Source organism: Harpia harpyja, chromosome 14 (genome assembly GCF_026419915.1).
Source record: "Harpia harpyja isolate bHarHar1 chromosome 14, bHarHar1 primary haplotype, whole genome shotgun sequence".
Classification (NCBI taxonomy): domain Eukaryota; kingdom Metazoa; phylum Chordata; class Aves; order Accipitriformes; family Accipitridae; genus Harpia; species Harpia harpyja.
The window spans coordinates 36,328,546-36,351,707 of record NC_068953.1 but is presented as its reverse complement, the minus strand read 5'-3'; the positions used below and the strand labels follow the sequence as shown (position 1 = coordinate 36,351,707).

Sequence of the window (23,162 nt, the reverse complement as noted above, 5' to 3'; positions counted from 1 at the left end):
AGTGTCCTAATCAATAAGGTCAAGAAAGATTGATTTCAATAGCTGTCACTGTGTTTATGGCACAGATCGTACATAGTCATTTATAGAAGTGGATAGTAATTCTCTTGTTAACTTGCGAGTCAAGAAATCAGCAGACACATCTTGCATGTCAATGGGCGGTGAAAAGAATCTTGATGGTGTCAGTCATCGACTGAGAGGAGGAGACTGATGCTGTTAATTGAATTTCCCTGGAGAGCATAAAAATATACCATAATGTGGGGGGAGGAATGAGGGAGTGGGAACCACACAAGCTGTCAGTGTGTGTGAGCTGATAACATTGATTTACCCTTGCTAATGGCCTGGGTTGAATAAAGAATTGCCCTGAGGGAGGACAGAGTTCACTACAATAGATCCTTGCCACTTACTAGAAATTCTTCAGGCTCAGTAGTAGTCATGCGAAAGTATTACAAAATAAAATTATAAAATAAAAACCTCATGATCCAAAAAATCTCTTTTCAGTCATACTGTGAAACATTGGATTTTTCTTTTGTTAACTGTTTACACTGAATGAAAAATGTATTTATACAGTCTCACCAGGGAAATAAAAGATTTGTTTTGCAAACAATGAAATAAAATGCGGAGCTGCTGTTGGTAACAGTAAATAAGAAAAATAAATACCATTAAATTTCTCAACAGAAGGGTTATTCAGCTCATCAGAAACTCCATGACTGTACTAAAACAGCATTAAAGAGCAGGATTGTATTATTTATACAAACTTGAATCACAAAAAAAGCCACATATGAAAGATTGGCAGCCCTGTCTCACTGGGTTTTGCCTTCAGGTAGAATTGAATCAGACTAACAATTCCTTTTTGGACTTAGTCTTCATCTGTTATGTTTCATAGTGATGAATAAGGCTTTTTCTCACTTCTGAGCTTCTTTTATAATGTGAGAACATTCTAGGATGAGGCATGCCTGCATGATTATTGTAGTCAAACTCGCTTTTGTTTTGCATGCCTTCCTGGTCTGCTGGCCATAAACAGATTCTGCACTTGGGGCCAAGTGATTTCACCAATACAGCAAGAAGAGTTTGTTTAATGTAAACTAAAAGGTTTTTATATTGGCATGTCCTCTAGCTACTCAAATTTGAGAAATCTGTCTCTCAGGCAAAGATACATCTTAACCACTGCATGTTTTGGAGTCCTGTCTGTTTATTGTAGCACCTTACCTGCTTCTCATTAATACAGAATTCATAGGCTGCTGTCTGTTCCACATGCAACACAGCAAAATCTACAACTTTCACTTTGAATCCAGTGCATGATTTGAGTGCTAATAAATGAAACAGGAGTTGCTTTGCTTTTCTTCAAGTGGTTGTTAGATCTCCAGACGCTTCTTGATATGTTCACGTTGGCTTACTTGGATGAAGCTCTACAATCGCTAGAAGTATTGCACTCTATGCCAGAAAAGTATTTGTAAATAAGCAAGTTGAAGTGCAGGTTTTGAGGATCTGACAAGGAGTATGGCCATTAATGCTTACAGCCGGTGGTTCACATGTATTTTAATTAAATAAACATAAAAGGTGCTATAAAGTCATGAACCACAATGTCATTCCAGTTCTAAGTAGATTTGTACGCCTCAGGTCATGTGTCCTTGCTTCTGCTAGTAACATCAAGCAGGAGGCACAAATCCAGATGGTGTTGTATACACCTGGTATGCTGTCCCCAAGGTGTATCTACAACACGTACTGCTAGGGTGCTGATTTGGGTGTGCTCTAGATTATTGGAAGGTAGTCCTTGGGTTTTGTGCATAGTCTGCCATCCTTTCTGGCAGAAATCCTGGAAGGAAGTTGTATTCACTTTCACCTCCACTTTGTTTTAAAGTATATTAAAAAAACAAGCACACAAAACAGCAAAACACATGCAAACATTACCAAAAAGCCCTGGCCTGATGTTGACAGATTGTCATATGGGACTCTTCAAGCTCTTAGTAAGATCTGATAACACTCAGCCGAAGATCTCCTGTGAATGGGCTTTTGATGCTAAAACTCGTGTCCCCTCTCAAAGAAAGCAGAGCTGATGTTTAAAACTGCAGGGCTAAAGCAGTTTTTCTGCCACAGTTCTTTTGATTTTATACATGTTCATTCTTTGATGGGCCTAATTTTACACATCCATTACCAAGAGCAGCAGTATGTTTCAGATGTGCAAGGAATCCTGGATTGACTGCTCAAGTTTGACTTGAGCACTTATACAGAAATGTCCTGTATAGGGAACACTTTCAGAAACCAGTATATTTAAAACTGTATATCCTATTAGTGTGACTACAGATACAGTTTTAAGTTGCTTATGCTTATATCATGTATTTCCCTCAATGTATAGAGGTGAGGTTTACCGATTAAAAAAACAAGACCATTGTCTACTGCATATAGACTTCAGAGGTTATGCTGACTGAAGTACATGTATTTCTAAGGCTGTGAACCTGACCTGGGTCAGAGGTTACTGCCTCTCATATGGTCATCCTTAGACTTGCTGACAGAACATCACTTCCCTGAAGTTCTTCCTCAAATTTGTTTTTAGGGTTTTTTGGGGGGTCCAGGTTTTAAAGTCCTACTTCTAAATGTTTAAAGTATTCTGGGTGATTTTTGCTAGGTCTGGGCTAGGCAGAGATGACAGACACCATTATTCTGAGGAATGTGGCAGGATGCTACCTTCAATAAGGAGGACGGTGACACACAGCTGAGGGCAGTAGCCTTTTCACCTGCCTCAGCTGCAGCTAAAACACTGCAGTTAAATCACTTCAGTTAAATTTGTACAAGACTTACATGTGACATCTAGACAAGCTCTTAATGTGTCTCCCATCCTTCTGACTGGGAGTATGACATAGAGGCTCAGTTATGATCGTGAGGGAACCTCATGATTTTTGGAATCCAAGTGCAGCAGGTAATCTACTTAACTGGCATTATTTTTATATGATGTTCCTTATCAGACCACTAGTTTGAAAAAGATCTTCATCACAACACAAGGTATAAGATTCCTTTAACTAAGTGATTTGACAGAAGATCTTACAGATGTGCTCCTGAGGAGAGTGCTGCAGCCATAGGGGAAGGGTAGAGGTTTTATAAATGTACCAGCCTAAGCAAATATTACAGCTAAAGCTCACGTGTCCATCACAAGGCACAAAGCACTAACAAACGAGTTCACTGGTTTTGATGTTCATAACACTTACTATGATTTTGTACAGTTTTGAAGATAGCTGTGTCCCTAATCTCCTTCAGGCTCTCTAGGTGCTGTAAAAATCTCAGTAAATAATAGTGAGTACAAATTAAGTAGTTAAAGCGTGGAAGTAGAATGGAACCAGAAGAATAGAACAGGAGGCTTTTAATAAATTGGGCCATGACACTTGTAGTTGCTTACCAGCTCACCTCATACAAATCTAAAAGTAGCTGCTTTTTAGTAGGCTAAGTTTCAAGATACTTATTTTTATTACTAATTCAGAATAGTATTCTTACTGTAAACAGATTTCAGGGGAAAAAATATTCTTCCTTAGAAAAGGTGTAATTTTGTAACTGAAAAATGTGTGAATCCGAGCTATTAATTGACTGCAGTGTTTTAATACTTTTTTAAAAAAAGGATCTCAATGCTTATGACCTCCAAAATGTGCGCTCTCAGTGGCCATTAATGGTTTGTTTTGTTTCAGGCAATGGTTTTGGTTTTGTGATTTTTAGATAGATTTTTCAGCCTCCTGCTTCAGCAGTTGTGATGTCACCTATTTACATTTCAGTAAAGTGTTTTTTGTAGCTTTCAAATACATGGGGACTGTAGACAGACAGTGTTTATCCCATTGTAAAGACTGTCAGAAATGGTTGGCTTTAACACAGTCAGGCCTGGTATTTATGTTTTATTCTCTAAGCTGTCAGGCCCATTGGGTATGGTGACCATAGCCAGTGTGAAGATTAATAGGCCAGTTTTTGGAAGGCACGCTGAACTGCATGGCTATCTATGCCTGATTTTTCTTTTTTTCTCCAATAACACGAACTCTGAATCATCAGAAATTGAAAGAAGTTAAAAACTGCCCAAGATCTAAGGTATGTAACAAATGCCATGTAAAATGGAACACGTGTAAACTTTTGTCCTGTTCATGATAAATTTCTTCAAAAGTCTCTACGGGGATTTAAAATTGCCCTGTGTGTGTATATATCTGTGTGTGTATGTGTATATAAATATATATATGACATGTATATACAGACAAAATAGATTTTAGAATCAAATACCCTGCTATAAATACTCAACATTGTTACTTATTTAAGTATATTTAAGAATACGGTGGGATTTGTGATTCACAAACTCTTACGCATTTGATTCTGGTGCTGCAAAAATTTGTGAAGCTGGCTTGAACATCCAAGGTAGCTGCATATTTCTAGTGTAGCGAAGTAGTGTAGCCATGAAAAAGAGAGGATTGAAAGGCACTGAATTTAATGGCTGGACTTTATTTTTCAGAAGGTCAGAATTCTGGACCAGCTGAAAGGCTGGTATGATGTATCTATCTTTAAGCTTTCCTTGACTTGCTATTGATTATATTTGAACTGGATATGGTGTTAACTGCTCTGCATAATTTTTGTTGTTTTGAATGAGTATTAGACAAGATACTGTAATTTGATATCAAACCCTTGAAGAAAGTTTGGATTTGTAAGCTAAGCAAGAGTGACATAAATAGGCAGTGTATTTTGTGCTAGATGATGTCACTGGAAAAGTCAAACTAGCTTTAAAGCACACTGGCCATAGCTTGAGGTTTGTGGCTTCTATTTCATAACTGAAGAAAACTGTCAAGTGTGAATTAGAGGCAGCAAATTTTAAACCTAAATTTTGGCTAAAAGCAATCGATCCAAGTTTAAGTTCTGTTAATCAGCTAGACTCCTTTAGAGGTAAGGTTGAGCAGTATCTCTGAAGAAAGCAGGAGTGTTCACAGGCAGAGCAGTGATTCAGTAATCTTTTCAAAATTAATAATTCTTGTGTTTGGAGCATTGAAGGGTCAGCTGAGAATAAGATGGTGGCAAAAATCTGTGGTCCTAAAAAAAACTGTGATGATTTCTTCCCCCCCCCCCTAAATTATTTTGGTTGGCTTTTATGTAGGAAAAGGAAGAGATGGAGAGAGGAAGACAGCAATGGATGAGTTTGGGAGCTGTGAATCAAATAGATTCCTCATTGCAGTAGCAGAGCATTTCTGTAGGCAAGCTACAGTCACTAGTTAAGTGTTAAGGATATCTACACTTCTAAAAGAAAAACCCAGCATAAAGTCTGATACATGGATTCATTGAGGGCTGGGGAAATCACAGGAGGTGTCAGTTTATCTGTCACCCTCTTACTAAACCAGAAAAAGCATCATGGGGCATTATGTATGAAAAAGGGAGAAAATTACTGTTTTAGTGAATTTACCTAAGTCATGGACTAGTGGCTTTACCCAAATTAGAGCCACATTGTCTGTATTTTATGATCTTGTGCCTGTGTGTGTATGCATGTATACACGTATTATCTGTATATTATTTAACACACTCAACCAATTATTTTAAATAGCCTCACAACTGATTGATTTCTCAGTCTGACTGAAGCTTTAAAAAGTTACTTAACATTTACATTTAAGCAATATTATAGTAATGAAAAGCTTGGTCAAGATGCCAAACTTTTATAGGCATGTTTGTGATTGAGAGGTGTTTGTATTTTCTTTGAAAGGGTGATTTCTGTGATGCAGCCCACTTCTGTTTTCTTGTTTACTTAATATCTCCCATTTCTCCACTAGAGGACACTACTGGCAGAAACAACAGCATGTCCTTTTAATCCTTAGAAATAATAAATCTATTTAGAAGTCAAATTTTGTTTTTGGAAGAAAAATATAAGATTTAAATTTGGTTAATACTGATATGACTCCTAAGGCCAAAGGTATTACCTGCTAAACTAATTTGCATGTTAATTCTCAAAGTTCTGTGTTTAGTTATGGCTATTTTCAGAACAGGCTTTAAAATATTGTTGATTTTTGTATTGGACAAACTGGCCCCAGTTTTGTTCAATTTGAATACTTCTACTGGAGTATGCCTTCGTCTTTCTGACATCAGGTTCAGCCAGTTCTGTGGCACTTCACGTGCCTACACAGCTTTTTTTTCCTACTGAGCTTCATACAGCAGTATGTCTCCTGGTTTTGGTGTGTTAGGATATTTAAGTAGGTAATCGGTATCCTGTCAAGACTTAAATGTGCAATCATACAGTGTCTTCTATAGGAAAAAATAGAAGTACACACATGCACAGTATGAATTAAAAAAAAAAAAAAAGCCACATGCCCACAATTAAATAGGCATATTTATGAGCCACTGTTGTTTGTGCTATTTACATTTTATACTAATCTGCAGTGCAGATCGGGGAGACTGCTCTCTAGTGCTTGAGCAGCAGTTCAGCTTGGCTGTGGTGGCAGGAGTGTCACGGAGCCAGCAGCAGGGCTGACCTCTGGCAGCAGCTGGCAAGGCAAATTCATGGCAAAGGCCCCCAAGCCCCACATCAGTCCTGCGCCCTTTCCACCTTCACCCTTGCAATGGTGCAGTGGGACCCCGCAGAGTCATTGGTACTGTCATGTTGTAACCTACTGCCTTTCTCTTATATATGTGATATGTGACTTTTGGTTCTTAGCCATGTGAAGATTTTGATAGATATTGCGCTGGTTTACACCAAAAAGCCACCTTCTATATTGGACAGTGGGCATTTTGTGGCCAAAGTGTTTAAAAAATAGAATAAACTCTCACACACTATCTTAACTGTGCTTTCATCTTTATGCTTTTTGTTCTTTATGAGAGTAATTGCTACTCTTTATTTTTTATAGATAATTAGAAGTTACAACTTTAAGGTTCATTTTAGCTAGACATATGATGTATTTCTGTACAAAGAATGGATTAATTTTTTAATCCATCCATTAATTTTTCAACTTTGGATACTCCTGCAGTAGCCAGTTCCAGAGCTACAGTGATGTCACACGAGGCGAAGTCAGTAATTAAACGTAAAGCTGAATTATAATAGTGTAAAAACGATTGAAAGTCAAAATCCAAACTTTATGAAGTGTGTTGAATTGCAAAAGTTAAAAATAGGTCTGTTTTGCCAGCTAAAACTAGAATTCAGGCCCTTGGAACTCTGTATTTTACCACCAAAAATCTAATGAATTTGCTAACACAGAAGGTAACAGGGAATTCTGTATTTATGCTTCCTTTGTTGGAAGTGTTAATCAAGTCTTAGCTGTTCTTACAAAAGTACAGAACCTGAGTTCAGAGCATGAACTCAGGAACTGATAAAGCAGATATAATTGATGGAAAATCTGAGGTGTAAGTAACCATCCTCAAAATCAATTCACTTTAAACCCTTTAACTGGGAGATTAGGGATTTTTAATGTATACATGTTCAGCACTGAGCACCAATGATGCACAGTGCCACTAAAACATGGTTTGAAGAAGGTTCAGCAGTGTTCAAAGCTGGAGTATGGGGTATTGTACTGTATCTACCACCTTAACTGCATATGGTCCAAGCTACTAGTAGTAGAAACATCACCTGATCTGATCAACTCTGGCAGTGGATTTGACACTAATAGCACAGTGGCTGTGACTTCAAAGAGCAGGCTATGTGCAAACACAGGAGGAGCTCTTTGGACAGCATTTTCTACCCACACAGCCTTTCCCTGTCACTGCCAGGAAGAAGTCAATAGGTCAGATGTGTGTTGTGTGTTGCAGGTTGGACAAGGCAGCTTTATATCATCAGTAATTCGTTTGCCCAGAGTTTCTATCATCTGTGGATTAACCTTTTTCTCAAGATGAACATATAAATAGGAACTTCTTACTAGAGGTCAGCCACAGAATATTTTTTAACTTGTTTGCTGGAAATGGTATTAAGAGGCAAGTTCAGTTCACAGAGAACTGCTGCAGTGAACTTATTCCAAGATTATTTAATGTGCACAATGGGTGTAGTTGAAAACCGCTGTGTTGATTTCTGGTTCTGTGGGATGCAATTAAATATTAATTTCCAGTGCCCTTATGCTGTACTATTTGTGGCCTTTTGCTGTCAGATGAGGCTTTTTTTCCCTTCTACGTCAGTTTAGAACTAATACATCATATCAGAATGGATATAATTGCTATATGTACATTTCAAGGTATGCACAGTTTCTTCACTAAGCATTTACAAGATGAGATATGTTTTAATATCATTAAAGTACAGGCACTGATGTCTCTGTGATGAGAAAATGCCCTATGCAGTCATGTTTCTGCTAGTAAGCAGAAGCCAGTTTAGAGATCATGGTAAAGTAATGGTTATTATAGCTTCTAAAGAAATGAAGTTTTTATTTCATTTAGTCTGATGGTATACCTATACATATATTTTCTTGAAAGTATTTTTTAAATTCTACATCTGATTTGAGACAATCCCTTCTGACTTGAGAACATACCACCTAGAAGTCTTTGTTGTCTGTTCTCATGTTTGCAGTGCTTCACAAACCCACGTTATTAATCTGCCCTGCAGTCCTTTGTTGCTGTCCTGTGGATGGGTAATGGGCAAATAGTCCAAGAGGTTACAAGAGAGTACCCAAGGCAATCAGTGTGAAAGCTGTGTTTAGAATTCAAGTGCTCTTGACTGCACTACAGGTCTTTAAACAACCATCGTTCTCTCCCTGTATGTCTTCTCCCACATAATTTTACTATCTTTAATTTTGCTTGATTGCACTGGTTTTCATAGTTTAAGTTCAGCTGAAATCAGTGCTGCTTTCTAGTGGCTGAAAGCTTTCAGTATTATAATATCAGCCATAGGGATTTAAGATTCAGTGTTGCAAGAGATCTGCAACTTTCCTACTTAGCGGACAGTTTTCTTGTCCAATAAACTGCTGAGAGAGAAGGGACAAGATCCTGTAACGGTGCTTTTTATATACTTGTTTGGGAACTTCTATTTATGAGATTATTCAGAAAAAGTCGAATTGGCCTTAGCTAATGGAGCCATGTATGGAGAATCTAGGAGCAGTTGTTCCTGGTAATAGAGACTTAAGCCTTTATCCTTGCTTTCCTCCTTTAATTGATGCACTTACTAGATGCCCTGTTATTTATAAATAGACTAAACATTTATTTTTAATAAGCACAAGTGTTGCAATGCTCAGTGTTGTCTTTTGCAATATCTATAAGGACAGTTCTTATTTTTCCAAGCAATATTGGCTGTTTCTCGTTATGCTACTTAGCAAGAGTGAAAGCAGCTAAACAGATAACATGTAATTCACTAGTTTACCTTTACCTGTCTTTCCCATATGGCTTTCACTGACTCTTGAAACTTCACAAACAGGATTGTGAAGGTCCTGTCCTTGTCAACAGAAGTGTTAATAGAGTGCCTCTCTGATTTTACTGTTGAACTGAAAAGATACTGCAGAACTTGGAAGGACATCGTGTAAGTAAGGTTCATCTTATTCATTAAGGTAATACAGTGATTCAGTAAGGGCCCTGTCTAATATGGTTTATCTTACAATATGGGCAGAAGTTTGAAAACAGAAGAATGAACAAAGTATATGATGTGCACAGACAGAAGTTACATTTGTGAGCACGTGACATTTACTGTTTGCAGGACAGGCTTAAGAATCAAATTTCTTAGCAGTGGTATTGTCCCTAGGCCTGGACCAATTTTAAGTCGCTCGTCAATAATGTACTTTCAGAGAGTATAATAGTAAATGACTCTTCTTTTTCTATTTTTCATTTAATTAAAAAATGAAGTAAGCCTAATTTTCATTGTTCCATTTGAGTGATGTATCAACTGCTTTCTTTTTCATCCTTTCTTTTTGTTGTACTTAGATATTTGTCTTCCTTTATGGTAAATATATGTGAGGTTGCAGTTAGTATATCTTAGCTATTAAAGTGAAAAAACAATATTATCCAAATGGCTTAGATGCTAGAGGCTGAGCTCTACAGGGCAGTGTGCAAGTACTGAACATCATGCAGGGAGTGAAACTGCTTCTGCAAGATAAGGCCCGTTTACCTACCTACCACCTCAGATGCTGGGTAACCGTCCTCTCCTAGATGAAGCCATGGAGATTAGTCTGTGTGGAGTGTAAACACAGAAACCAGAGGAGCTGCCTTATCTTGAAGGCTTCAGAATCAGCTTTAAGGCTTCGGAATTTGCACTTTGTGGGATAGGGTGCGAAGGAGCATTTCTCAAGCCCTCCTTTCTGTTGCCTTGCAAAGCATTATCTAAAGAACTTGGGTGCTCTAACACGTAAGCAATGCACAAGGGAGGAGTTGATAGAAATACGTCATAGAATCATTTAGGTTGGAAAAGACCTTCAAGATCATCATGCTTCTATAATAGAAGAAAAGCAGCTGTACTGCTGCACTTTGAGTGGCCTCAAAGCACTACCTAAGCTCCCCAAGCCCCGAGGGACAGCTGCAGAGAGAAGAGCTGAAGGAGGTGGCAAACCTCCTTCAGGGCCTGTGCCTGATTATATGCATTAAAGTAGCTCCAGGGCTGGTCTAACTTCTGCCCAGGCCTGGCTCCACCCTTCAGCCAGTCCCAAAAAATGAAGAGAACAGAATGAGTATTTAGAATCATAGAATCATTTAGGCTGGAAAAGACCTTCAAGATCATCAAGTCCAACCATCATCCATGCCCACTAAACCATGTTCTGGAGTACCTTATCTGCGTGCTTTTTGAATACCTCCAGGGATGGTGACTCAACCGCTTCCCTGGGCAGCCTATTCCAGTGTCTGACAACCCTCTCAGTAAAGAAATTTTTCCTAATATCCAACCTAAATCTCCCTTTCCGCAACTTGAGGCCATTTCCTCTCATCCTGTCACTAGTTACTTGATAGAAGAGACCAGTACCGACCTCACTACAACCTCCTTTCAGGTAGTTGTAGAGAGCGATAAGGTCTCCCCTCAGCCTCCTTTTCTCCAGACTAAACAACCCCAGTTCCCTCAGCCGCTCCTCCTAAGACTTGTGCTCCAGACCCTTCACCAGCTTCGTTGCCCTTCTCTGGACACGCTCCAGCACCTCAATGTCTGTCTTGTAGTGAGGGGCCCAAAACTGAACACAGCACTCAAGGTGCGGCGTCACCAGTGCTGAGTACAGGGGAACAATCACCTCTCTGGTCCTGCTGGCCACACTGTTTCTGATACAGGCCAGGATGCCGTTGGCCACCTGGGCACACTGCTGGCTCATATTCAGCTGGCCGTCAACAAGCACCCCCAGGTCTTTCTCTGCTGGGCAGCTTTCCAGCCACTCTTCCCCAAGCCTGTAGCGCTGCATGGGGTTGCTGTGACCCAAGTGCAGGACCTGGCACTTGTCCTTGTTGAACCTCATACAATTGGCCTTGGCCCATCAATCCAGCCTGTCCAGATCCCTCTGTAGAGCCTTCCTACCCTCGAGCAGATCAACATTCCCTCCCAGCTTGGTGTCGTCCGCAAACTTACTGAGGGTGCACTTGATCCCCTTGTCCAGATCACTAATAAAGATATTAAACAGAACTGGCCCCAATACTGAGCCCTGGGGAACACCGCTTGTGACCAGCCGCCAACTGGATTTAACTCCACCACAACCCTCTGGGCTCATCCAGCCAGCCAGTTTTTTACCCAGTGAAGAGTACACTTGTCTAACTGATACTGATAGGTACGTCCTTAATGTGAATTAATACCTCCCCCCAATGGTGTGCAAAGGCTACTGAGCCGATTCTGGCTCACATTTTAATCCTAAACTAGTTTCCCATTGATGTTCAGTGCTTGAAATTCTATTGTGGGTGAAGTCACTCATGTTTGAATACCAGTTTGAGATTTTCAGATGGAACGGGGTATTACTATAATACTGATTTCACTAGGGAGAAGTATTACAGGGAACAAAATTGTCTATTTTAATAGAAAATACTCTTTCGGTATAGTGTACGGTGATTTTCACTGTGTAAAGTTTTATGTCTGGAGGACTAATCAAAGAGGGTAGATTTTCTGCAATCACAAACGTATCTGTGGTTTTGTTATGTGCATGTAGAGATACTTGTGTATTTATTTAAAGGGGGTGGGGGGGTGGGAAAAGGAGGAGTCAGCCCAGGATTCAGTTGTCTGGTTTGTTTTTCTAAGGCAGCTTTGAACTGCATTTCTTAGCCCCTGGCATTTTAGATAGAATCTTCAAACCCTAGATAAAAGGAAAGAAGAAAATTCTTAAGATGGATTTCAACTATATTTTACTAATTAGTTATTATTTCTTCCTTCAGTGAACAGTTTAACAAGTGTAGAATAGAGTTGCACAAGTTCAGTGTGTTCTTTCAGAAACAGAAGTCAGAATGTTTCAAAGTATTTGGGGTTCATTCAGAAATACTTTTTTCTGAACAGTTTTAGTTCCTGGGGTCTGTTCAAACAGGCTTTCCAGATCAGCTTCTTATTTGGACATAGTAGGCAGGACGAGCAGAAAGCGTTTCTTTGGCTGATGAAGGAAAATACTCTTTTTTAATCTACATAAAGATATTGATTGTGGAGGTTTGTCTTAGAGGGAGGGTTTACACTGGAGCGTTTAAGTTAGTTCAAAAAGATTTCAAGTAGTCAAAATGTGAGGTGCTAAAGTTGCATAGAACAGAGACGGTAAAGCTGTCATTAAATCATTTCAGCTGTTAAAGCTCTGCATTATTTCTGATTCTGCTCTACTTATTAACTAATAATAATACTTTAACAGGAGAAATGTATGGAAGTGAGTACTTTGGTCCAGGACATTGGATTTCACCCAATAACTCTTGCACCAAATTAATAAATTATGATTTAACTAGGATCATATTTTTCTAGGAGATAATCAGGTTTGATTTAAAAACTTAAAATGATTGAGAGTCGACTATATCCTAAGTATATTATGCTCATCATTAATTACTCTTGGCATTGAAAAAAATCATTTTATTCTTACCTGAACTCATCTAGTTTCAGCTTCCAAATATTAGCTGTTACTGTGCATTATCAGAAATCTTCTTCCCATTCAGGTACTTCCACACTGTGATTCCATCATATTTTTACTTTTTCCAGCATAAACTAAATTGTACTTCTGTAGTGTCTCATGGTGAGGCAGGTTCCTCTGACCTTGTATCTTGTTTTACAAATCTTCCAGTTTGCCAAATGTCCTGTGTAAAGGGGAGCAGCAGTGCAGGACAGCGGTTTTGGTCTGACTTCTGTCCTGGAGTGTTGTATGCAGAAACCAAACACTGTTACTAATTGACGCTCACTTTATTTCACTCTGTGTTACTTTGTATTACCCCATGACTTGTTTAAATAAATCAGAGGGTTTTCCCCTAAGTTGGTTTTATTTCAGAAGAATACATTCTATATTATCTGACTACTTTAATGAGTTAAAAAAGACCTAGCAAAGTAACAGCACAGGTCAATTGGCCTTTTCATGTATTTCTTTGCTGACCATGTTATGTATGATGAGACATATGTGTAAATGACTTTTTTTTTTTAGCTGTGTGTGTTTTCCTGTACCAAATGTCAGATAATGAGATGGAAACATTATTTTGAACTTTCTATTTAGTCCGCTAATTTTCAAGTTTGCCAAACGTATCATTGGGTAAGTGGTGCTTCTGAAGGTGCCACAGATGCCAATCTCTGATAAAATCCACCCTATCTTGTTAATGAACACACAAACAGTTGTTCCCCATCTGCTGCCTCTGTCTGAAAGGTTATGAAGCCCTTCCTTCTTGATCACAAAGGACATAATTATTGTCTGTAGAGGAGTCAAGTACAAAGACAGTTCATCCAGTCTGACCGCTACTACACTGAAGGCCACCAAAGATTAACAGCTGCTTCTCCTTTGATTAGGTTAGGTAATAACAGTTACTTTAGTTAATAATTGGATGGATTCCCAGGCCATGTAATTCAGGTTTAGGCTGTCATTTTTTGCTGGCATGTAGCTGAGCCGTATTATTGGAACGGAGCCTGTAATCCTATTAGTCAGTTGTCACTCAAGTCATAGGAGAGGAGAGAAGGGGAATTCAAATCCATTAAGGTGTTGTAACAGGTAGGTAAGTCAGTCAGCCACACTAGCCCAGTGTGCAGGGAGCTTTCTTGATTGTTTGTCATAATTGAAAAAAAAGGGATTAATTTTAAATTTCTTAAAATGTTTAGTTCATAATTAATCCATAAAATGGTTACTTGATTTGTTTATTGTTATTTCTGTTTACTTTGCCACACATACATTAGTGTACACACACTCTCTGCTAAAGTTACTTGGTTCGTGCACAGTTCTGCTGAAATTAGTTGCTGTGTGCTCTAAATGACAAATTTATAATGATCCAAAGATTAAGAATACATACTTAATATCACATCCGCTGTTTGGCTTTCCTCCTGTGCAAACAAGACCACTGTATTTCACAATGATACAGACTTGAGAGGGATAAAGAAAAATGAGGTTTTTTTCTTGTATTGATTTTGAGTGCCACATCTGCTGTTCTGAAGACTGTGTCTCTGTTACTGTTTTTGTAACGGTTAAGACATATCTAGGTGGCATCCCCAAGGTTTTTGTGCCTCTTCTTCTCTCTGTTAAGAAACGCATAGATGACAGTAATAATAATTTTTGCCTACATGTTCATTTGTCCTTGCTCTCCTGCATGACCAGGTAACTTCAGAGCTTTGAAATCCTTTTGTACGTAGAAGTCAAATTGTTTAACAATGTTATTTGAAGTAGTTGTGAATTTCTGAAAATATGTATGAGCAAGTCAAATTTTCACACACTGTTTGAAAACCAGATGTATGTATATATATATATTCTTCTGTTCAACAAACATGAATCCCGTTATATTGATTACCTTTGCTGAATAACCTTCCCAATCTAAATATGCAGCCACTCAAAGAACTGTTTCTATAGTGAAATTATGAAATGGGTTTCATAAACATCTAGCTAAGTAATTTGGGAGACTAAGTTAGAAGTCTGGAGGATTCTTTCAAGCAGCAAAAACATGCCATACAGGTTTATACTCCTTCCAAATAGGGATTTAATACTTACTCCCTACAGGATCTGTCATTTATCATGCTCACATGGTACCTGATCTACTGAGTGCCTTGGTGCTACCAGAGTAAGTCATAGTTACCTGAATGGGTCTTTCATTCTGACACAGATTCAAATGAGGACCAATTTAAATAAGAACATTATGTGAGTAAGGGCTTTGAATAACTCACATGCCTCAGTCTACTTGTTTTGAATTTTTATTCTGTTTTAATATGTATCAGCTAATGTAAAGCTAAAGCACTATAGAACATTAAGTGAGTTTGGATCATATTTTGAAGGATATAGGTTAATTTTGGAAAAAAAACAAATTGGATAAGATAGCCTGCTCCCCTGTGTTTATGCTTTAAGAAAGATTTCTTCAGATGAACATTTAAATACTTCAAAATTTGAAACTCACCTCAAGTAGGAATTAATTCAGACATATTTTCAAATATTTTGGTATTATTTGGCTGCTATACTTCAGAGATGGAATGACAATATTTTTCAACATTGGAGAGATTTAATACTGTTTGTTCTTTATACACAGCTCATCTCCTTACCTGAGGTCTCGTATTGTGGATAGCTGAGGAAATTGCCTGTGCATGATTCCTTTTTCCACGGTTTCCTCCAGTACCACAGTCACAGTATTCACTCTGAAAACATCAGTAATGCAATATTCAAGCGACTCTTCTGCTCCTTTGTGGATAGGGCATGTTTTCTCTTCAGTTCCCATGACCCCTACTGACCCAAGGCCAAGCTCAAGGAGCTGTGCCTGAACCTGGGATTCCTGATGGCAGGGCGCTTGTGTGGTGACCAAGGTCATTCACAAGCACTGTATACCAGCAGTTACTTTGGTAATCAACATTGCCTTTCAATAAATGGGTTAAAAGCTCTTGGAGTTCTCCATCTTAAAAGAATCCTTGGAGATAAATATATTAAATATCATGCCAAAAGTAGTGTATTCCTAATGCCTAAGTGGCAGTTTTATAGACCTTTGTAAGCATGGTGAGCAATTATGGTGCTCATGTATCTTTCCCAACTTTGCTGCTGATTTGTTTCTTCCTTTCATTTAAGGTTTTTCCCCTCTCTCTTCTACGCACATAGTTAGGGATTTATTTCCCTGATGGCTAAGCATCAAAATGCTGCTTAATTTTTATGAGTAATCTAGAGAGGAGAATAATAGGACATAAAGCTAAATCATATAAAACTGGGAGAAATTACAAACTCGCTTCTTCTTGATAGAAAACTGTAGTAGTAAAGGAAGTTCTTTAAAATGTAAATTTGTATTTTGCAAAATATACTTGTCTTTAATAAAACATTAGGCAAAAGTGAAACAGGCACTCTGAAGAAAAGTCTGTCTATAAGAGAAGTGATGCTGAAAAGAAGTGATGCTCCAGATAGAAGTGGAAGGAGAGCATGTACGAAATCAAACAGCTTCAAAAGATTAATATTCTTTTTAAGTAGACACATGGAGATCTCCCCTCAGAATAGGGAGACATTATAGCTTTTTTCAGTGTAGCTCTGGTGACTGGCTGCGGGGGGAGGTTCCTTTCTGGACACCTCATTACTAGGTATTTATGGAGAAAAGAGAAGTTCTGGAAAAAAATCACAAATAAGAAAAATTTACATGAAAAAAATAAAAGAAAAGGGTGGGTTTAGCATCAATGAATATATAGAGTTGAGAAACAAGCCAAGTAGGAAAATGTAACAGTGTACAATTTCAAGAATGGAGTAATTACTAAGGGGAGAAACAAAACGAGTGCAATAAAACGGGATATAACTCAGAGTAATGGGATGAAAGAGAGAAAGGGCATATTTGGTCTAAATGACGGGAAAGACTTCTTCGCCACGAGAGCTAATAGGTTGTGGCATAATCTCCCATGAGAAATAGGGAAAGTGAGAAATGGGAAGTGCTTGGCACATTTAAAACTGGAGTAGCACTAACAAATATGCTGTAGCAAATAAATCAGCAGTGTCATATAAATGTCTTTCTCATTTGTGTGCTGCGATGCTGGCATGCCAATCATATGCAGAAATCCTCGTGCACATTTGTCTACACTGGTTACGTGTGTATGTTGATTACCAAGGAACATGCACGCTTGAAATAAGAGAATCTCTCCTTAGACTTGTGAAGTTTTAAGCTGAAGTGAAAATTGATACGTTAGAAAGGCCCCAGGCTTTGGTAGAGGGGTGCTGAACCACTCTGCAGCACTGGTGGAGCAGGGGAGGAAGAGGAGAAAGTTTGAGAACTGTGGCCGTAAGCCAAGGTGCTTAAATAATACTACCTGATTTGTGGCAGGACTATTCTTCGCTCTTTGGCTGTCTCTTTCTTATGGCTCTATCAGGAGGCTGGTGGGAAAGCATTGCAGGGGAGGCAGTGCTTACTGCAGATTGATCCCAGTCACACTGCATGCTGGACGCGCAGTTGCTGTGTTGTGTTGTATCAGAGGTCCCTGACTGGGGGTTGCTTAAGGAGGCTTTTTTTGTTGTTGCTTGGAGTTTTTCTGAGTTGGAAGGGAGGGAGAGGAAGTAAAGGAGGAATATACGAGTGAAACTCAAAAATAACTCTTTAGTTAAGGCACACTTACTGGGCTAACTGGACTAAAATTGACTGCTAGAAATTAGATTTATCAGTTAGCCTGTAGGAGATCAGTGGTTGATTATCTCAACTGCTTGGTGAGTTGGCACACAGATTTCCATTCATTTGAGGCTAGTTATTCCTTTGAAGGTAAATCTTTTCGCTGTCTAAAAATCTACATGCAGTTCATATTAATTGTGGAAAATGTTTTCTTTTTTAATATCTGACTTCTCTGTTTGAACAGTTTTTCTGGAGCTTGGAACTTAAATAGAATATAGATGTTTGCTTGAAAGAAACTTATGGAGAGAAAGTTGCATGATTGAAAAAAAAAGATGTATACTTTTGTGTTTACATATTAATGTCTCATTCTCACAGGGAAAAATGTTTCCCTTCTAAATCATACTATATCTTGCTCAATTATATTTCTGATTGTTCAAAGAAAGATTTTATTGCCAGAGTCACCAGGAGTTTTCTCTGTTAGTTTGTTATAGTATAATACATTCTTTACAGACTAATAATGATTGTATTTATAGAGCACTTCTGATTTTTTTCCCCACATGCCAAGTGCTCGCAGCACTGGGGAAAAAAAAAGAAATTATTTCGTATTAACTAGAATATCCTCATCATTGACAAAATCAAGATGATTAAATACAAACTGCCAATAAAGTTACACAAAATTAGCAACTTAAAAGTAGTGAAGAAAAAGGTCTGTCTTGCTTTATTTTAAGCGATAGGAGATAAAACCAATTTTGCAGGAAAGGAAAAGGGCGTGAGTAAGTTCTAAAATACTGGACCTGCTCCAGCAAAAACTCAGTCACTTGCAAACTGTAAGAATAATGGTAGGAAGGTATTTAAGTGTAAAATTCAGCTAAGTAGAAGTTCAAAGAGGACACCTAGAATAAATAAAAGCTAATCTAGAAAGCTGGGAACAAATACAAGACTAATTTAAATTGAATCTTTCCATTTATAACCAATAACATAGCATAATGAATGCAAAACAAGCTGGATGCGAATGTCGCACCTCAGAGCTAAAAATATTCATTCATTCTGCTACATTTTGAATAAGCTGCAAGCAGTGTATTAGACAAAGGACCTGGGTGTGTAATAAGTTGGAGTTGCCAAAGAGATAAACTACACTAATCATCTAGGTGTCATTTTCAAACTTTACCTCTGTAGTTTCCCGTAACTGAAGCACTACCAAAAATCACATCCAGATTTTTAACATGATTCTTAAACTCCAGGCAATTAATTTGAGAAGACAGAACAGCTAACCAACTTATATCCTCAACAGCATCTGTCAGGCAACATTTCTGTCTTCCCAAGATTAAGGATAAAATAAAACATCTGACTGGTGATACTGTCAGGCTTTCTTCCAGATCAGCAACTTAACTTATGGGTCCAGGTTCCGTGAAATATGTAACCAGGTATCATCAACGTAATGATGGTTCTCAGCGTTTTAAAGTGATCTGCCTAAGCTATTTTATGCGTACAGTGAACAAATCAGGGAACAAGCCTGGAGGTTGTTTCCTTTTGGAAAAGTTTGTAAAAAAGAGGAAGTACCCATCTAGAGATTGTCTATATTCTTTAAATCATATACGAAGCAATAAAGTATAACTACAAAGATAACGGCAACAGATAAAGATTAAATTTATTAAAATCCCTGTAGCAGTATGTCATTACAGGAAATATGGTATTCAACTGTATTACCTATATAGTATTTGATATGTATATATGATCTTTGAGAAAAATAGCACCTGAGAATTTCAACTCCTGCTCTAAAGAATACTCTTCCCTGTGCACTGGCAGTGAAATGCTCTTTTTTCAAAGGTGTTCAACATGATAAATAAATGTGTTAAGGATTTGCTGCATTGGTGAAACTCAGGACAATTGTTTATCAGGCATATCTTTTATGTAGGAATTTCTTTAATTTCTGTTGGATCTCTTCTGTGTTTGTGTTTATCTAGAACACGGCAGATCAAATAGCATTTCGGGCTGCAGGAGGACTGACTGCCCTTGAAAATGTTCTTCAAGCAGTGACTTCTCCCACCAATCTGAATGTAGTTTCACGGATTCCTTTTAAGTAAGTATGATTGGTCCTTCATTTGCCACTTAGAATCACTAGAATACTTATTTCACATCTGCTGCTTCGCTGCTGCTTCTCCTCATAGTCCAGTGTTGAACTTCAAACTAAAAAATTGTGCTGAACTGTACACTGCCATGGAAGGTGAAAGACTTTTCCACTCAACCTCTGGTTTTCTAACTTGGTGATTTTATTTCTAGCTGTGATATATTTGAGCAGTGGCATCCCTAATTGTATAAAATGAGAAAAGAGAAAACTGTATTAAACAAAGAGGAGGTACATATCTTTTGAAGTTAGTCTGTAGAGATCTCCAGTGGGAAGTGGAGGAATTTTTTAAAGGGTTGTAATTCACTGGAGTCTGCTTTTAAAATGAAATCAGTTGTAAGATACTGCTAGCTGAAAGGGCTTCTACAAACAGGTAAATCAAAATTCTTGTGGATTAGAGGAATTCCTCTTCATAGCACATAAGAATAGAAGGGTTTAAATGTCTAATCCCTAAAAAAAAGGTGGTGACTAAACAGAATGCCTGCAAAAACTGATAACTCAAAAGCATGCGTTTTCCCCTAATCTCTAACTGTAATTTTTATCCATTCAAAAGCACATATGTGCTTTCAGAGCCCAGCTAGGCATGGTTTTAGTACAAGAGGAACCAAGCCCAAGATACCCTGTTGTGTACCATTGTCATCATTTGTTTGTAGATGTATTTTAATATTGTAATAATTGGAATGTAAGTGCTACATTGTGAGGGTTTGCATTAAAACTGTTCACTAATATGTTACGGGACAGGTGTAAAGTGCTAGGAAAGAACACCAAGGAAAAAAAGTGGTTTTAAGATACTAACTTTATTCTTCAAAGAGAATAAAATTCCTACTTTCCCAGTAAGTCATGCAGAATGCACTTGCTGCAGGTCCAGCCAGCTCCACTGATGAGCAATCCTGAATTGGTCCTATGGTGAGCAGCTCAGCAGCAGCCTTTGGAATTGTTAATTTGCAGAGGCTATAATTTTGAGTTACCCTCATCAATGTGGGATAAACTTTGCAAGAGAAAGGGCTGCACTGTGTGGCCACATAAAGCTTAGCTTAAATTTAGCTTTAAATTCTTAGAATGTGCATCTTCTATACATCCTTGATTTTTGTTCTTTCATTTTAGGAATAGTCTCACTTTGTCAACCTTTGTTGAGAAGGTTTGAGAATATTGTGTTTACGTTACTGAAAACATTTTGTTTGAAGTCTGTTAGACAGTATGAGGATGTATTAGTTCTCAACGAAACTTGTGTGCTGGTAAATAAAGCCCCGTCAGCTGCATTTGTGTAACAGAAAGAACATCCAAGGAGATTTATCAGAGGTTCTCCTCTCTATGACAGTTACTCTCTGTCTCATACCTATTTCAGACCAGTATAACTGGTTTCTCAGATTCCTGAGCCTATTCATGACTGAATTATAAACAGAATTTTTAAACCTTTCAAAAATTCCTTAGATGTTCTTTTATTAACGCAAGTTTTCAACTCTCTGTATTTCCAAAAGAAATATCAAGGCAGAAAAGAGATTAATATAAACTATTCTGACAGCTTTGTATGTTAAAAAAACTACTGAAGAGCTTAGCTCCACTACTGAAATAACAGCATTTCATTCAACTTTACAGCAAACTGCAGTCTCCAGTTTATAGGCATCTGAAAGTATTGTAGTTTGGCAGTTATACATCAGGTTGCACGTAATTTAACACAGGATCCTCCTTTCTAAAGCTAACTGCTCTTGCATGTTTTTTTCTGCAAGAGTCTAACTGCTTGAGTCTAACTTACAGGGTCTAGAGTCTGCTAGAAGTGTTGCAGGGAACTTGATGTGGCTGCATGTGATGCAGAGCCTCCTCTATTCTTTCTGATAGAGAAGAACATATTTTGTGCAGAATCCGCAGCTCGACTGTCAAGAGCAAGCAGTAGTTCCAGAGGGTGGGACTTTCCGTGAGCAGTTTGAAACAGGCACAAATGTGGCTGGTTTAGAGAAGCCATGTTAATGCATATTAGTATGGTCTCACTGAAAGTATTTAAGAAATTCTTCAAATGTGTTGCTGTAAATATAGAATGTTTGAGAGAGTTTCAAAACCAAAGGATAATCATAGAATGTATTTAGTTCTTTAAATGAGGAAGAAAATTTGTATCGCATTTCTCCTCATTTAATTTTTGAAATGAGTTTGAAATTATTTTTCTTTCTTCTGTGCAAATATAATTTGCATCCTGACTTCTTAAACTTTGAATCAGCAAAATCAGCAGTTTTCTCTGTTTAAAGACAAAACAAAGCCCTGTGGAAAGAAGTTGAATTAAGACCTTTCATTAATTGCCCTCCAGTCTTCCCCTCGCCAAATATGCTTTGCTAAAGGACGCTACTGTACTTAAGATTGTTTATGTGCTCTTGCAATGTTTAACCATTTGTACTCATCTTAAATTGGGAATTTGTCTGTTGTTTTGTGATGAGGATAAGCTATTTACAAGTAGGTGAGGAGATTAGAAGGGCTATTATCTACATCTCTCTTTCTCCAAAATCCTGGCAGTATGGTGCAGCTCAGAACTTTAATCCCATGTCTACAAGATAAAGCTTTATTATCAGAAGATTTAACAATATGCCTGTTGTTTTGTACTACTGTCCAGATTGGTAGTTAGACCAGCAGGACGGCAAATACTGTGAATAAGATGTGACATTTATGAGACAGATGATATATTTGGTGTTGGGGCAATTTTTCTCCCCTTCAAATAAATCACTGAAAAAGGAAAAGAGAAAGCAGTGGATTATAGTAAGTTTTATTATTGGTGTTAACATACAAATTAGTGTCCAGCCGCATTATTTCTTAAAGTAGCATTTTGTAATTTTCCTGGATTTGTTCAGTTCTCCACAAAATAAGACCTATTCAGCAGAATTTCAAGAGTTTTCAGAGTCTTATGGTATTTTTCTTACGCTTCTACTGAAAAGCAAATGGGAGCTGCACAGCAAAACAATTGAATGACTTAAGATCAAGACCAGAAGATGAGTCTCATCCCCTGTGTTGCCTTGCATATTTGCTATGGGCAAATCATTTATCCCCTTTGTGCCATGACATGTTACTGGCCTTGAAAACTGTAACAAGTCTGCTAACAAATGAGGTTTGTAGGGTTTGTTTAATTAACGTTTGTGAAATACTTTGAGTTCCTTGGGTGACCAGTGTTTTATATAGAAACAAGCAGCAGTCGTATGAGGAACAAAGGAGGACTTTTGTTACAAGTTAAGACATGATTAAAGTCTGGTTTATTATGATGTATCTTCTCTATTCGTACAGTTTCTTGTATCATTTATTTAAAGCAAATATTATCAGGGTAAAAAAGCCCAAACCATAATTGTATGCATAAAAAGCAGAAAATAGTGCCTGCATAATATTATGGATGGCATTGATACAAATTACTTTTTTCAGTAAGAGCTATTTTGAGCTGAGAACTGGTTTTATAGCTTGTTGTTTGTAATTTTTACTTGGTTTTATGAGCATACATTTCTTAAGCTGCGCTGTTACTGTT

At 37.9% G+C, this 23,162-nt stretch overlaps 1 protein-coding gene across 8 annotated transcripts in view; it reads left to right on the top strand.

Annotated features, from left to right (window-relative positions):
* SCAPER (S-phase cyclin A associated protein in the ER) overlaps nt 1–23,162 on the top strand; it is a 171,174-nt gene that overhangs the window by 94,793 nt on the left and 53,219 nt on the right. For all 8 annotated transcript variants that reach the window (XM_052807636.1, XM_052807632.1, XM_052807630.1 and 5 more), the window contains one exon: nt 19,512–19,627. In XM_052807636.1, the coding sequence (XP_052663596.1) occupies nt 19,512–19,627 (116 nt within the window). The remainder of the gene's footprint in view (nt 1–19,511; nt 19,628–23,162) is intronic.